The sequence below is a fragment of the Ziziphus jujuba genome, chromosome 12 (assembly GCF_031755915.1).
Source record: "Ziziphus jujuba cultivar Dongzao chromosome 12, ASM3175591v1".
Lineage (NCBI taxonomy): Eukaryota > Viridiplantae > Streptophyta > Magnoliopsida > Rosales > Rhamnaceae > Ziziphus > Ziziphus jujuba.
In genome coordinates, this window is record NC_083390.1 from 18,537,614 (window position 1) to 18,554,940 (window position 17,327).

A 17,327-nucleotide genomic window follows, 5' to 3' on the forward strand; every position below is an offset into this window, starting at 1 on the left:
TTGCGCGCATATTAATTGCAGTTTTAATTTCTTGTCAATCGTGTTAGTCGTTAAAAGTGGAGTGAAATTTGTGAAAGTAATTATATGAAGAAAAATCTTGCCATCTAAAACAGAGTAGCTTTCACTGAGTTAGTATATGATGCCTATTTGTAATTGTACCTTTTAGATGTGGTATTTGGTTAGAGACGTTTTTTATGTATATTTGACAAGAAGGTAGTCAATGAAATATTTTGTGAAAGTGGATTATCATAACGCCTATGAAAATGCATTTGATCTCTAGGATAGTGGTGGTGGTGTGGAATCAAGGATGTTGATGGTTTGGTTTCTGTGGTATGTTAGTTTTGACTTGTTGTCAAATTTGATATGGAAATGGAGGAATGTGGAGGTGATGGTAATCAAAAGTGGTAATGCCTTTTTATATACCAATAAATGATGGAATGGATTTTAGAGGAGATATCACAAAGTACTATAGAAGTGGGAACCTGTCAATTGATGTGGAGCCAACCAGTAATTTTGTTCCTCATAGCTGTGGACATAATTTGATGATATTGGAGTTAATGATGATTGTAAGGCGTTTTGGTTGATATCAACCTGATATGAGTTTGGTTGCATCTATATACATAATTGATTTGAGTTTGTTTCCAGCTTATTCTAAAAGAAATGTTGCATAGATATATTGCTTAAAGTATGAAAACTTTTTGATTTTTAATTTTCTTTATTGAAAGTTTGCAAACTTAATATATAGTTCATTATCTGCAACGATGGTGGACTTCTCCTTCTTCTTCTTCGGTTTTTTTTTTTTTTTTTTCTTTTTAATTAAATTTTTAAATTTACTATTATTATTATTATTATTATTATTATTATTATTATTATTTTTGTGAATTCTTGAGGTTGAAGCTGTCTGAGAGTCAGAAGAAAAGCTGAAGGACTTTTAGGACTTAAGAATTTTTATATTTTCTTGTCGTATTAGAACTTATTTTATAAATAATTCCTTAAAAAAGTTTAAGGAACGTTGAAAAAAGGTTTGATTGCCAAAAAAAATTGCTTAAAAGAGTTTTGAGTAGATATTGTCCCGCGGATTCTTTTCATATATTAATACATAGATAAATGTGCTTGCCTTGTAATTGTAAGTGCCTAAGATATATGATATATATCACCAAGCGGATAATTCAATGATTGAGCAATTTTATTTATGTGTATAATAATATAAATTTGAATTATATATATATATATATATGAAGAGATTTTAAATAATTTTTAAACTATGTAATTTATACAAAAGAAAATTAATAATTATATCTATTTGTTTAGAGTATAGTATTTTGGCCTCCTATTAACAAAAAAAATAATAATAACAAATTTAAAAGACATCTGCGTTTGTTTTCCTTTTGGTTTTACAGATTTCCATTTTCTGTTTGTAAGTGCAATTTTTCTTTCTTTTTTTGGTGAATTGTTTATAGTCCAATATTAGATAATATATCGAGCTTTTAGAATTTATTTGGCGTACCTTGTTTTTTTATATTTTTGGTTCCGTTTTGACGTCCAGTCAGTACTTAGAAGAGATTGGTGGACTCATTTTAGATTTCCTTGGGCAATATACCAAATGATATATGAATTATATATATATATATATATATATATAGATAGTACTCCATCTGAATTAAAATTTAATATGTTAATTATACAGTCATGTAAAAAGAGTAGCAAAATCGTATGAATATTTTTAAACAGCATAGTGTATATTTCTATCCTTTTTTTTTATTTTTCTCTTATTTTTTGCAAATATATTTACATGTATGTATACATATTCCTTTTGAATTCTAATTTAATATGTTAATTATACAGTCGTGTGAAAATAGTCTAATATATATAAATATACAATCATACAATCATACAAAAAGATAAGAGATCAAAATCATCGTTTCGTTAAACAGATATACAACTACGCAAAAAGTTGAGGGGATCTCTATAATTAACTATTCTTATCAATTCATGTACAGATCTGTAATTTTTTTTAATTAAATAAATATATAGATCTGTAATTAACTAATACATATCACCTCATGTAGGCCAAGCCTGGCTGGTCAATGATTTAGTGGATTAATGTAAGCTAACTCACAAAAAGCTAGCATTACATTTTTCTCCACCACTTAAAAATAAGGAACACAAGCATCTTTCTCAATCATATTTATTTTATTTTAGTTCCTACTTGGTTCTAACTTCCTTATCATGTTGCCAACTTGTGTCGTTTAATTAGGAGTTCAAAAAAAAAAAAAAAAACCTAGTCTTGTTTAGTAAAGTATGTATATTTTATATATATAAAAAGTAGTTTTACTATGCGAATTGATTCGCATATGGATCATACTTAGCCTAATGCTTTTTTAATCAAGCGGTAGAATTTGTAGAATTTCTCTCTCTCTCTCTCTCTCTCTCGCTCTTTTATATATATATATATATATATATAAGAGCGAGAGAGAGAGAGAGAGAGAGAGAGAAAGAGAGGTGTTTCATTAATGGAAAAACGACAATTTACGGTTCCTTTTCCTAAAATTTTGTCCTTTCGCATTCATGGTTGGCTTGGGTCAGAGAGAATAAAAGAAAACATGTTGAAATGGGAAATGATAATATCTTAGTGGGCACGCGTCCTCCACATTCCTTTGTAGATAAAGCCAAGAAAAAGGTTTAAAAAAGTCTTTGCTCCATAATGACCTACCACGCACTTAGTCTTCGCCCTTCCAGCCAAAAGTTGTAACAGTCTCTTACTCAATTTTAAATACCTTCTAACATTATTTCTCCACATTGATTACCAGCCCCACTTCCACACTTTGATCAGGAAAAAAATAAACAATAATAATAAAAAAGGAGAGAACCAAAAGAAAGAATATTTCATGAAAATATAGTATCTTAGAGTCGTGCAAGTAAATGAAGTTGGAGTTTTTGCCATTAATTTCCATGATGTATATATGTAGGAAATCTCAAGTCAAGATTATTTATGATAGAAACAAACAGAACTTTATTTATTAGCAATTAAATTATTCCAAAAATTGATATTTCAAAATGTATTTTAAATTTGTTTGAGAGTTGAGACTATATAAAATATATTTTTCCATCTTAATGTTCTAATATTTAATCGACTGTTAAATTTTCAAATTTTAGTGCTTAAAAAACTTAAATGGTGGATATTGAAGATCTGTATCAAGTATTTAAAATATCACCTTTAATGATTTTAAAATTATAAAAACTTATAGTTGTGTAGTAGCAACTTTTTATCATTTGCTCATCTCTCTAAGATTTTTAACATAAATTGAGACTATAATTACAACAAATCTATATTGCATCTCCCTAAAATTTTCAACATAAGAACTATAGTTACAACAAATCTAAATTGCATATATATATATATATATATATACGCGTGTGTGTATGCGTGTGTGTCTATGATTGAGGGGGTCTTTTTCATGCAGAGGATAAATACCCTCTTTTTCTTTCCATACAAATTTGCTGTTGTAATACTGAGACTTTTTCAGCTTTGTCTGCAAAAATTTCCTGAAGACCAATGTGATAATATTCCAGATATATACATAATAATTACAGAACAGACAGAGAGATAAGAATATTATTTTTTCAATTTTACCAAAGAATATACACTTTTTTTTTTTTTTTTTTGGAAGAACCAACTAAGAACAGAAGAAAAAGAAGGAAAGGAACATTCAGAAATATTCGAGGGGTCAATAGCTCGTGGTTTAATGGTGTTATAAAATAAAAATAAAAAGAAAAAGACAGTGCCCGTGCTTCTTAAATCTTATCCTTTTCTCAAACATTTTGTCAGGGCGTGTGGCTTCCAAGTGCCATTACATATGGACCAGTATGATTGTGATTGCCAAACTATTTTTTCTTTCTTTCTCAATCACTTTTTTCTTCTTCTTCTTCTTCTTCTTTTTGGGGTTTGAACGTGGTTGGCTCAAGAAAAAAGATACAACACAGCATGGGCGGCAATGATCATGCATTCCCAAAGCAAATTAAAAAGAAACCACATATATAAAAATCACTACTTTACAGGCTTTACTTTGCTCACGTGTCCATTTCAAGTTTGTTTACACGTATTAGTTTTGATACGGTAAAGATTCGATGTAAACAAGATATCGGATAAGATTTATCATGTCAATTGCCATATAAATATGAATATCGACTAGTTTTTTTTTTTTTTTATCAACTAGTTTAACAATATATTTATTAAAATAATAGAGTAAAATATTGTGTTTTTATTTTATTGGTTGAAGATTCAATATATTTAGATAAGTAAAACTTTTAAAACATAAATATAATTAAATAAAAATTAATTATATAATGTTAAATCATTATTTACTAATTAATTTGATAGACTAATATGTATCTTTGATATTACTTTATAAATAATTCTATTCACAGTATAAATTTTTATTAACCATATTATACTTTTAAGATATTTTTATATTCTAAAATCATCCATTAATAAAATATCAGAAATACCCTTAAAAATTTAAACAAATCAAGATCAAAATTTTCATATGCTACACTTTACTTTGTTAACAAAAACAAATTTTTATCTTTTTCTATATTCTAAGTACATCTTTAATAGGATCTTTAAAAGCTTCCATTAATAAAATCACACCTATTTTTTTATAACTTCAAGAGCATTTTAAATTTAAAAATTAAAATGAAACTTTAAAAAGTCATACTCACTTTCTATATGAAACTTTTAATACATTTATTTATTGCAGTTACTATTTTCAATACACAATTAATATTTGTATTTAATTTCATATATCTTATATATATATATATATACACTTTGTTATAATTAGTTGTTATAATGATAAAGGGTAATTATTGATTGAAAATGAAAAATATAAAGTGATGATAAAGGTCTATGAGTAGGTAGGCTCGAAAGGGTGATCACCTTTGAGACTTCCTCTTTTGATTTTAGTTTTGATTTCTATATTATTTTTTGTTAAATTCATCATATTAATTTTATTATACAGGTCTATAATAATGTTAAAACTATCAAATTAATTTATCAAATGATATAATAATATTTAATTATTTTTTTTAATTTACTTATCTATTTAAAAATTTTCTTTTTCATAATTAGATTATATAAATATATTGATTAATAATATTTTAATATGTGTTATTTGATAAATAAATTTAATAAATATTTTGATACATGTAGCGTTGATGATAATTCTATAATTTAATTTGTTACATTACGTTTGGAGGAGGTTTTTTGGGCTTTTTTTGTTTGCTTTTTCTTATATGTGGTTGGCTCAAGGAAAATTAGAACACAGTATGGGCAGTAATGATCATGCATTGCCAAAGCAAAAATGAAAACCACATACATAAAAATCATTTACAGGTTTCACTTTGACAAATTGCCATTTTCACATTCGTTCACTCGAAAGACTTTCTGATTTTTTTATATTCTAAAATCAAGCCCATAGTATTAGTTTTGATACATTAAAGATTCAACGGACATAGCAGATAAGACTTATCATTTCAGTTGCCATATATATATATATATATATATTAGGGTTAATATTTTGGTATCTTTGACTTGTAAAAATTTTTTATATAAATTTTTAACTTTCAAAAATAGTTTTTTAATTAGGTTCGTAATTTTTCAATTTCTTATAGGTCGGTTCAATCTCCAATATGGCCAAACAAATTGTTAATTATTATTTTGTCTAAGAACTTGTTTTCAATCATGGAATTGAAAGCAGTAGAGTTTGTAAATGAAAAAACAATGCGGACAAAATTGTTATCAATGTGTTTAATCAAATTGGAGATTGAATTAATTTACAACAAGTTAAAAAATTTTGAAGATTTAAATTTTTATTTTGAAAATTAAGATCTAAATAGTAAAATTTTAAAAGTTGAAGGTATTAAATTGTAATTCGCCATATATATTATTTTGTTATAGAAAAGATTAGGCAGTTAATGGAAATGAGGTGTGAGAATATCTAGACAATTAAATACCAATTTAAACAATTAACTTATAAATGATCATGTTCAAAGAATTCTAGGTAATAAGTGCAAAACTTAAACTTTTCCTCATGCTTCAGAGATGAGAAAAAAGGGACTGGGTTTATAATTCAAAAGAATGGCCACATATATGCAGTAACCCCAATATGAAGAAATAAATTAAAAAATCTAGATGGCAACTGCAATATTGGGTAGCAAACAGGAGAAATGTTACTCTAAAGGATTTCCATGAGAGTAAATATATATTTATATATATATATATATATATACACACACACACATATACAACAAGAATTTTTTATTTATTTATTTATGGTAAATTCAAGAGAATATTTTAAGAACAGTTGCATTGCTTCAAAGATCATAATTAAAAATGCATTAGAATACTATATGGGAAAAATAAACCATATGTAAACTAGTTAGCAAACCATTAATATATAATTTTTGAATCTCAACTTAATGCAAATAAAGAAAAGTCTTAATTTTAAAATCGTCCGATTAATTTGATGTGATTACAATTAATCTAGAAGCCACGCAGTGAGAGTTAAAAAAAAAAAAAAATATTGAGGCTTTACATAAAGAAACAATAATCATAATAGAAACAACAAAATGAAAAAAGCAAGCAGTAATCATAAGCAAAAGAGAAGATATTTTTTTTTTGCCCATAAATTCCACGTGGTATAAAATCAATTGAATCAAAAACGATATCCAATGGTGGTGCGAGCCCGCTGAAATTTGATCAGAGCTAGTCTCTCAGCCAGACCAAATAAAAGTTAATGGTCAATTATGTGTTTTTTTTTGGTAAGCCAATAATTTCCTAAGCAATTGCATATCTTATTCGAAATTAATTTGAGAGAAAAACAGGCCACCGATAAAGTGCAACAAACGGAAAAAAATGATTACCAGCAAAGTTTTGGAAAAAAAAAAAAAAAAAAAGGAAAAATGAGAACTACAATATCTTCTTTTACATTTTTTTGTCAATATAATGCTATTAGCTCAAAGAGATTAAGTGGGTTGTTTTTCTTCCTCTAAATATAGTAAAAAAAATTAGCAAACCAGAATGAGTTGGCAAAATATATAGTTTTTGACTAATTAATATCACGTGTTTTTTTTTTTTTAATGCTATTATATACACATATATTAAAAATATTGATTTTGTGATAAAAGAATATTATCTTCCAATTTATAATGGAATAAAAAATGTTTAAAGAAACATATCTACACGGAGTGGTAAAAAAAGATATAAAATAAATTATTATTTATTTTTAATCAATTTAAGTTTTTGAAAAAAATAATAATTCAATTTAATATATAAAATAAACCCACATATAGATCTGTATTTTTTGGTTTTTTGTATGTGTATCTTTTTTTTTTTCTTTTTATGATAGAATTGCTAAATTAACTTTGATACTAAATTAAATTATTATTTTTTTCAAAAATTTAAACCAATAAAAGGTAGACAATTATTTCTTTCATATTTTCTTTAACAGATCATATAATATGATAAGATAAATAAATATGAGTGACACCTTAAATATCAATTAAAATTAAAAAACTAAAAATTTATTTCAAAAGATGTAACAACCTTAAACATTTGCCAATCTTCTATTATAAATTGAAAAAGGATTTTCGTACTATTGGTTTTTTTGGGGGGGTTGGGGGTGGGGGGAGCTTCCATAGGCTTGAGAGAGTCTTTGGTAGATCAAGTACGTACATTATTAGCTTTTCTAAAGGTTTGATCTGGGGCCGGTTTTCACCCAAAAATAATAAAATAAAGGGCTTGTGTCACACACACGCCAAGTTGTAGTATCATAGGAATTTAAAGAGGCCTGTGTCAAACACACGCCTAATATTTACCTACGCGAAGCAAGAGTCAGTCTTTATCCGCTTTTCTTGACCACATTCCCTACTACATTTTCAAAAATGTAAAATATCCTATTAAGTATCATAATGTTGTTACTTCACCGAACCTTAATGTGATTGTGGGGTTCATGATTCGACATCTGCTCAAGGCATGTGCTTCACACACGACTCTATTTTTGTACTTTTTTTTTTTTGTTTTTTTTTTTGTTTTTTTTGGGTTAATTAATGTTTTTGCTTTCGACTAAGACTCTTCTGGTTGACTCGTATATACCAACCCAATTAATAGACTGCCGAACCTGTGGTGGGATGCTATACCAAAGTTAAGTTAGAATTATTATTAATTTGATGGATTTATGATATGTGGAATATTTGGAAAAGTGTTTAATGTAAACTTGATTAAAGATTAGGATACTTGGAAGATATTATGAAAAAATATATATTATGAATGATATTGGTCACATAAAATAGATGAAGTTTATGTGGGGAAATATTTCATCATTTTTTAAGACCTATTTGGTAAGCAGGATATGATTGGATTAGTGTAGGGATTGGGATTATATGAGATAAAAATTAATCTAATCTTTTGTTTGGTTTCAATAAAATTAGACCAATTTTTTTTTTATAATAACTAATAAAAATGAATATAAATTTTCAATAACATATTAATTTTAAAATTAATCCAAGTGATTTGAATTAGATTTCTTTATTTAATATTTTTTTAATTATTCACGTAACTTATTATATTATTAACATTAATTATCCAAATTGTATATATTATTTTGAATATCCAAAAAAATTCTTAAATGTAACTATTATATTGCAAAAAAATAAAACAAAACTTAAACATGAGAGGAGGAAACCTAAAAAAGAAAAAAAAAATGAAAGCTGAAGATAAACAGAAAAAAAATACTGGAAGACAAAGAAAAACAATTAAAAAAAGTAGAAACTAAAACATTAGGAAAAAAAAAAAAACTAAAGATAGTAGAATGAAAAGAAACTAAAAGATAGAAAATAAAAATAACAATGTAAGGTAATTTAAAAAAAAAAAAAACTATGGTCGAGAGGTAGAAAAGAAAAAAAAATTAGAAAGTAAGTTTTTGCTAGAGTGGTATAATTTTATTCCGGGGATAGAAGTGGGATAATTTTATCCTGCTAGAATGGGATAATTTTGTGGGTTTAAGATTTTCTTTATTCTGTTAGCTGCTGCAGCATGGGATTAAGACTATTTTATCCTAATCCCAATCTTTATCGTGCTTACCAAATAGATTTTAAATATTTAGATACAAAAATATGTATATATTCAAAATGTCTAAAATAATTAGGATTATGTGATCTAATATATTTAGATTGTCTTTTTTTAGACAATTTAGATATAATTTTCTTTTTTGTTTAGATATTTAAAAAGTGATGAAATGTTTCCACAATGTCCCATAAATATTATATACAATGCAAGCATGGAAAATGAAAAAGTAAAAACAAAGCTAATTAAACTAAGCAAAAAGACAAGCAAATCAGAAGTTGGATATAGAAGATAAACAATTTTGATCAATTTTTATACTACTTTGATAGGTGTATATCTATCAGCTTTTTAATTAATTTTTTTATTACTTGTTTGTTTGAGTAATTTTATGTCCATTCTCTCATTCTACTTCTATTTTATTTATTGAAATATTAGAAATCCCCTAATCAATGAGCCATTGGTTAGGTTTGGAAGTTTAAAGATTTCAAATAAATCTCATTTATTTTGTCTTCTTATTACTAATGACATTTATATTTCCAAGTTTATATTTAGTTCTTTTATGTGTCTAGGGTTTATAGGGTTCTAGATTTTAGGAGAGAAGCACCAATTTAGAGTGAGCACAACTTTTTGATTTTTCCCCAATCGGCGGCAGAACAAAAAGCAGTGGGTAAGTGGACCCAGAAAAAGAAAAATATTCTTTCTATTTATTTATTTATTTGGGGTGGGGGGTGGAGAATCTGAAGAAAACCTACCAACTTTTCTTAATTTTGCTTTTAGACACCACTTAATTCAACCCACATTTCCTGCTATATAAACCCTTCAACTTAAGACTCCGAACACAAAAAAAAAAAAAAAACCACTTCAAGCATTTGTTTGGTTACTAATTTTCCTTTTCTCATATATTTTCCAAGAAAACAGTTTGAAATGGAAGAAAATGGGTTTGCAGACTTAGAGAAGCAGATGTTGCTTCTCCATGATGTTCATGAAGAGAAACACTTCACGTCCAGTGAAGTCGTTCGTGACATCATCATCGGTGTATCGGACGGTCTCACCGTTCCGTTCGCCTTGGCGGCAGGTTTATCCGGCGCCGATGTTAGCTCCTCTATCATTCTCATTGCTGGTGTTGCTGAAGTTGCTGCTGGTGCCATTTCTATGGGGCTCGGCGGGTATTTTATTAATAATTTATCTCTCATAATATATTATTAATTTTTGTAATATGCTTAGTTTATTATTATTAATTTTTGTTAGGGACTAATTTATTAATTAAGATAGCAAAAGGTATTATTGCAAATAGAACAAATTATAGAAAGTTAATTAATATTTCTTTGCTAGTGTGGGTTTATAATATACTTCATATATATGTGTATGGCAGGTATCTCGCAGCAAAAAGTGAAGCGGACCATTATATGAGAGAGCTAAAAAGAGAACAAGATGAAATCATCACTGTCCCTGAAATAGGTCTCTATTTATTATAGTCATTATTATTTAATTAATTAGATTGGATTAAATAAAATATCACATAAATCTGACATTATTAATTTTAAATGAAATATTCCATAGAGGCTGCTGAGGTTGCAGAGATATTGGCACAGTATGGGGCAGAACCACATGAATATGGGCCAGTGGTGAATGCTTTAAGGAGAAACCCCGAAGCATGGGTGGATTTCATGATGAAGTAAGAAATTAATATTAATCTCATTAACATATTAATTAATCTTACTTAGAGTAATTAATTAGCGTTATATATATATAGAGTAATTAATTAGCGTTATATATATATATATATATATTGAGGGTGGGAATTTGAGCTTGGGATTATTTTGCCGCTGGACAAGTACTTGATCAGTTAATGGGGATTAATATTTAATTGATTAATAATATATAAAAATGCAGGTTTGAACTAGGGCTGGAAAAGCCAGATCCAATGAGAGCACTACAGAGTGCATTGACAATAGCAATTTCATATATAATGGGAGGAGTGGTTCCATTGATGCCATACATGGTGATTCCAGCAGCAGATGAAGCTGTGGTAGCATCAGTAATATTGACAATAGTAGCATTGCTGATATTTGGTTTTGCCAAGGGATATTTCACTGGTAGCCAACCCTTCAAGAGTGCCATGCAGACTGCTTTAATTGGTGCCATTGCTTCTGCAGCTGCTTATAGTATTGCTAAGGTTTTCAGAGCTTAATTATTAAGATATATATATATATATATATATATGTATCTTAATTTCTCTTTTATTTTTCTTGTCTTTTTTAACTTGATTTTCTATTTAGGAGAACGGGATAGTGCGGTGTTTGGATTAACTAGTGAAGTAATGTTGCTTTGTACTTTTTACCTAGTTAATTAATATATATATATATATATATTTAATTTCATAAGCAATTCACTTGCCTTAATAAACTTTTAATGCAAAACTAATGAAAGTTATGCAAATTGAATGAAAGTTCATCCTAGTATCAATTTAGCAGTGAAAAAACAGTGTTCACTATTATAAACTCACAATAATTTTGAATTCAAATTTCTTGAAATGAAAAGCTAGCTCAAATGATTAAGATTGTCCTAATATCTAGATTAAATACACAAGGGAAGAGCATTCGGACTTTCCCTAATAGGCCAATGTAATTATTAATTTTGGATTAATGCTTGATTAAAGATTATTAATATTGTTTGAAGTGTATATATATATATATATATATATGCAATATAAGCAAACGAGACCCCTAAACTGTCTGCCATATTTTAAGACCTTGACGATTATTGAAATACTGGAAAATATATCACCTGGTTTTTGAAGTTCGATATTCCCCCATAAAGCACAATCATTGTGTTACCGATATGCATCAACAAAAGTATCTTGGACTATACATATAAATATTAATTATTTTATCCACACCTTTTCACCTAACTCTTTTTGAAGCTGGAAACTTGGTAATAATGATCAAAGTTAATATATATTATTGATCACTTCCTGTTTCAAACGCTCTATATGCTGAAGAAAAATAAAATTAAAAAAAAAAAAAAGAAGAAGGGAAACTCCTCTATATCGTGTGTGTGTGTGTGTGTATATTATTCAGGTCATTATAAAATAAAAATGTGGCATCATTTAACCATGTGGTTCTTCCTGAGATACGTGTTAGGTTTTTAATTTGAAGGGCAAAAGTTAGGAAGGATGTAATAATGGCTTTCTCTCTCATATCTTTCATTTTCTTTTAATCTAGTATATGAAGGGGTCGAACTCAGTATCACTATGTGACGAAATAGTGGTTTCTCCTCTAATCATTATCAAATTTCGTTTTTTAATTAATGTATATATGTATGTTATGTAGAAATTAACACCGTGTAAAAAAAAGGCTAAGTGGTTATTAACTACAGCCATTTAGAGAAATTTGCTAGGTTGGCACTTTTGAAAGAAAGCCAAGATTCCATTTGATACATCTCATTCCTAAGCTTCATGGACTACAGTTGTCAACTGGATTGGGTAGGAAATTTGGTTTGCAACTCTAAATGGAAAAGTACTTTCTCAATTATTTTAAGAAGTCTAAAATATAATAACATTCCAGTTGCTTGGATTTTCACTTGGGCACCCTATCTTCATGCTAAAATTTCAGATTGCAGATTGCTTTTTCTAGATCTACTTAATTAGACGGTAGTCACACTTAAATTGGCAGCAAAATAAAGATATAATAATCTTAAGCCAGTAATTCTGGATCTTGAAAGGGAAACCCCATTTATAGTATATGATGATGCTGATGTGGATAAGAACTATTTAATTTCAATACTTATGTATATAAGCGGAAAAAAAAAAAAATTAAAGAGGGATGTGAGATTTAGGTTAGAATATTGAGCCTGTAGGTGAGAAGGGATGTTTTTGATGGTTAGAAACAAAATTGAGGCATATGGCTTCAACAAAAATAAGCTGCTAATTATGTTCCTTTCATTTTCAGTCTCTCATTCAATATGTATATTAAGATGAAAATTTTTTTTTGGACGAAGTGATTGAGAAAGGGAACCGTGTGAATTAGCAGTACTAAGGCAAGACTATGGGTGTCAGGACCCGTCCAGAATTCCTCCTCCGGAACCCTAGACAGCCCTGATCCCAGGGAAATACCACCGAACCTTCCAACGGAAAATCCGGCAGCACCTCCCCTAAGGGATTTACTTACCACAAATTTACCTGCACTGAAAACACACTTCAAAAATATCCCCTTATTCCTCCCACAAACTACAAATTGGTTCCACAAATTCCAGCACTTCAAAATACAGTAATCCAGTGCAAAATAAATACAACAAGAATGAAAGAAATAGTACAACCGCAATAAAGAAGAACAGGGTACTTCACGAAGTAAAACAGCGAGGAAGATCAAGTCCGCTCCGAATGAACACCGACAACCTGGAACCTAGAGGAACGGAATTTAAGAGTGTGAGATGCTAATCATCTCAGTGAGCGACCCTACTACTATACCATATAATATCACAGTAATAAGTATAAATAATAATTATTTGGAAATAATATTTTCTCTCACAACCCTTACAATTCTCTCAGTTGGAAAGGTTCCCCTTTTAAAACAATTTCACAAAACCCTTTATCCATATTCCCCGAAAACCAAGACATCAATTAAATACCATAAGCGGTAACAATTATATTTTTAATTCCAATTCAGTTTCCAAACATTTTATTTTTTTAAAACACAGTTCTGAAAATCATTTGATGCACCCACTATATACCAGTGGCGCCAACAGTACCCAGCGTCCCAAGGTACCGCCAGACAGGAGGTTATAGAGAGAAACCGGCATACGGTCGCGTGGCGTCCCACAGCGCCGCTGCTAACCTGGTGTCCCGGCCAAAGGGGGGTGGCCGCCCTCTCCGATGGCATCCACAGGACACCCTCATAATATCAACCGCGCGCTACTCACACCCACCTGCGCGCTAATCACATCACCTGCGCGCTAATCACACCCACCTGCGCGCTAATCACAACCGTGTGCACACTAACCATATCACATATACCATATCACATAATCAGAACACCAGTACGTGCACGGTGCATCTAAAAATCATAAAATCCATAAATTTAAATCATAAAACAAATTTCACATTTTTCATAAGCATAGCGGGCATAATCCATCCGCTTGAACCGGGAAATTCTCCACAATTTCCTTATAATCCATACCATAAATTCCATGATTTTCAAATCCACCAACTTCCAAATCCATCAATTCAAATATCCACATTTTCCCAATAGCATAAATAATTTCTCGAAATATCATAATCAAATCTCATAATATTCCATGGGCATATTTTATAAAAATTGAAATCACCAATATAACCAAATATTTTCTTTGAAATATTTGAAAATCAAATCATGCCCAATTTACCATTAAAACCACACCAATTTCAAAATCCTCAAAACCATAAAATAATTCCACATGGCATAAATTGTAGAATTCGCATTTTCTTAAATCCAATAAATTCATAAATAATTCTACAATAAATTCAATAAATATTTGGCACATAGAAATTAAATTCCAAATATTTAATTCACACATAATATATTCATCAATTAAATTCCCCAAAATTAATTTGAAGGTGGGTCACTCACCTGGAGCTCACAGACAGTCAAATAAATTAATATTTTATTCGGGTAAATAATACCCGGTATCTGGGGGGTCAAAACACAAACGATAACTAAAATTTACGAATCATATACCGAATCGAAGCTCGAGTGATGCTAATCACAGATCCGGTCTTAATTTCCGATGATCGTACCCGACGGGGTTTGAATTTCGTCGGGAAGCTTTTCGGGTTTCGGCTCCGCAATTCTCCCAAACCGTCGCGAATTGGCGGAAACGGAAGTCGGATTTGGGTTCAGGAGGTCGAACACTGCGGACTGGAGCTGGCCGGAATTTTCGGGTACTCGCCGGAACAGTATTTTCCGGCGGGCCGCCACGTCACCGGCAACCATCGTCGGAACAGTATTTTCCGGCGGTGGCCGTTTGCTGTGAAATTTTGCAGATTTGTAGATCGTGAGGAGAGCAATCCAACGGGACCGACGGTGAGTAAAACGGAGGTCGGACGGCGGAGAAATCACCGTTTGAAGATTTTCGACCCCTCGCCGGAAAACGCTCCGATCCCGGCGCGTCGGTGGTCCGATGGCCGTGATTTTTGGTGGGTAGGCCGGACTTGAGGAGAGGATCAAGGCTGTCAGGCGCGTGTGGCCGGAAAATGGCCGGAACAGTGCCGATTCGCGGTGGCCGGCGGTGGAGGGGAAAAATCGCCGCCAAACTTCGGACATCCGATCCGGGCGCGTCCGGCGGCCGTTCGCCGTGAAATTTGGAGGTTTTGCCGGAAATGAGGTGGGCAAGCTTTCTGTCCGGTGCGTGTACAGTAACTCAACCGGAACAGTGGCAAAATCCGGTGGCCGGCGGTGGCTCTCTCTCTCTCTCTTTCTCTCTCCTCTCTCTCTTTCTCTCTCTTCTTTCTCTTTCTCTCTCTTCCCCGAGAGTTTTTCAAAATTAAAACCCTGCGTGACACTGTTCATGCCACGTGGACCACTCAGAAGCTGACACGTGGCATTTCACTGTTCACGACCCAAAAACATTAAAATAATACAGTATCCGATAAACTTCAAACGTCCATAACTTTTTAACCGGATGTCCGTTTTGAGCGTGCCGCTAGTCTGTGAACTCGTATCGACGAGCACTTCACAACCATGCATGAGTCAAAGCTCAATTCCCCATAAACAAAAAGTCAACTCCGGCACCCCTTGGACAGTTTGGACCGCAACTTGTTTCGTCCATAACTTTCAAACCGTAGCTCCGTTTTCGACGTGCTACCAGTCTACGAACTCGTGGCATCGTGCACTTCGCCACGGTGCCCTAGTCATCTCGAAATTCCCACCGAGTCAAAAAGTCAACTTTTGACCCCTTTGGTCAACGGTCAACGGTCAACCTCGGTCAACGTGCACGGATTCCGGTGCGATTTGGGACGGGGTGTTACAATGGGTGACTTAAGATAATGTAGTATAGATATAAACATGTATTCATTGCCAAACAAACAAAATCATTGGCATTGAGGCCATTAAAAAAAGAAAGAAAGAAAGAAAGAAAGAGGGTTTTACCATGTATTTCTTTTCACTTCCTCTATGTAAAAAAACCAACTATGATTTTCATGTACAGAAAATTTTCGGTTCTTGTGATTCCGTGCAAGGATTAGAATGCAAGGTAGTAGAAAATCTGTCGTCAAGTCGTACAAAGTCTGATCTTTTAGAAAGATTTTTTACAATGTTAAATAGATGGATTGCTTAAGACATCATGAGAGTGGTCAAAAAGGAGAATGTCACTTAGGATGAGAAGAGAATAGTTTAAGAAAACATGTTTACATATTGTCTTGTAATAAAGAATACCTTTAATTAAACCGCATTTTCAAATTAAATTTCTTTTTTTTTTTTACGAATAAATAGTCAATAAAAAATACAATATATACCAAAAAAATTTAAAAAATGATTCCTCATAATCAGCTTACTATAATTACTTTATATAATCATTGGTTATTTTTATAACCATATAAGCTTGAATTTATACAATTAATCCAACAAAAAAAATGAATAAATTTCCAATTGAATGTGTCTAATTTTTGTGTAATTAAGCACGTGCAAACATGGAATAATCCAGTGTATATATACATTTGTTTGGATATAATTTAATTTGGAATTTTTATTAATTTAATATTTAATTATTGAAATATTCTTTTAATTATTGCTCATATATTGAAAAAGAATGGATTGTTCTACTAGAAAGCTTTAAATAGTCACAAGTACAAATAAAATTCATTAACAATGTAAAATGAAAAGTCCCACATCGGAAATACAACAAATATATTGAGAAACTTTCCACCTATACATACATATATATACAGACTTCTACATATAATTAAAAGACTTTAAAATATTTAAATTTATTCTTATTAGAATTTAATTTTAATTAGTCAGTTGTTCTTAGTTAAAATTTTATTTTTTAAAGTTTTTTTAATCATTAAGGTAATTGCAATTGAATCTTATAGATTTTAAAGCTATTGCTGTTGAATCTTGTAGATTATTTAGAAGCCAATTCAATATATGTTTAAAGTGGTACACATTGACATACATTTCTTGCATATTTAGAGAACAAAAGATTGTTGAAAATTTTTCTAACATATGTT

General features: G+C 30.3%; 1 protein-coding gene across 1 annotated transcript; it reads left to right on the forward strand.

Moving 5' to 3' along the window:
- Positions 1–9,949: 9,949 nt before the first annotated feature.
- On the forward strand, positions 9,950–11,512 carry LOC107434446 (vacuolar iron transporter 1). The gene is made up of 4 exons (XM_060813547.1): positions 9,950–10,290; positions 10,497–10,582; positions 10,685–10,799; positions 11,018–11,512. Exons 1-4 carry the CDS (start codon positions 10,049–10,051, stop codon positions 11,313–11,315), a joined length of 741 nt encoding a protein of 246 aa, XP_060669530.1. The 5' UTR covers positions 9,950–10,048; the 3' UTR covers positions 11,316–11,512.
- Positions 11,513–17,327: the final 5,815 nt, after the last annotated feature.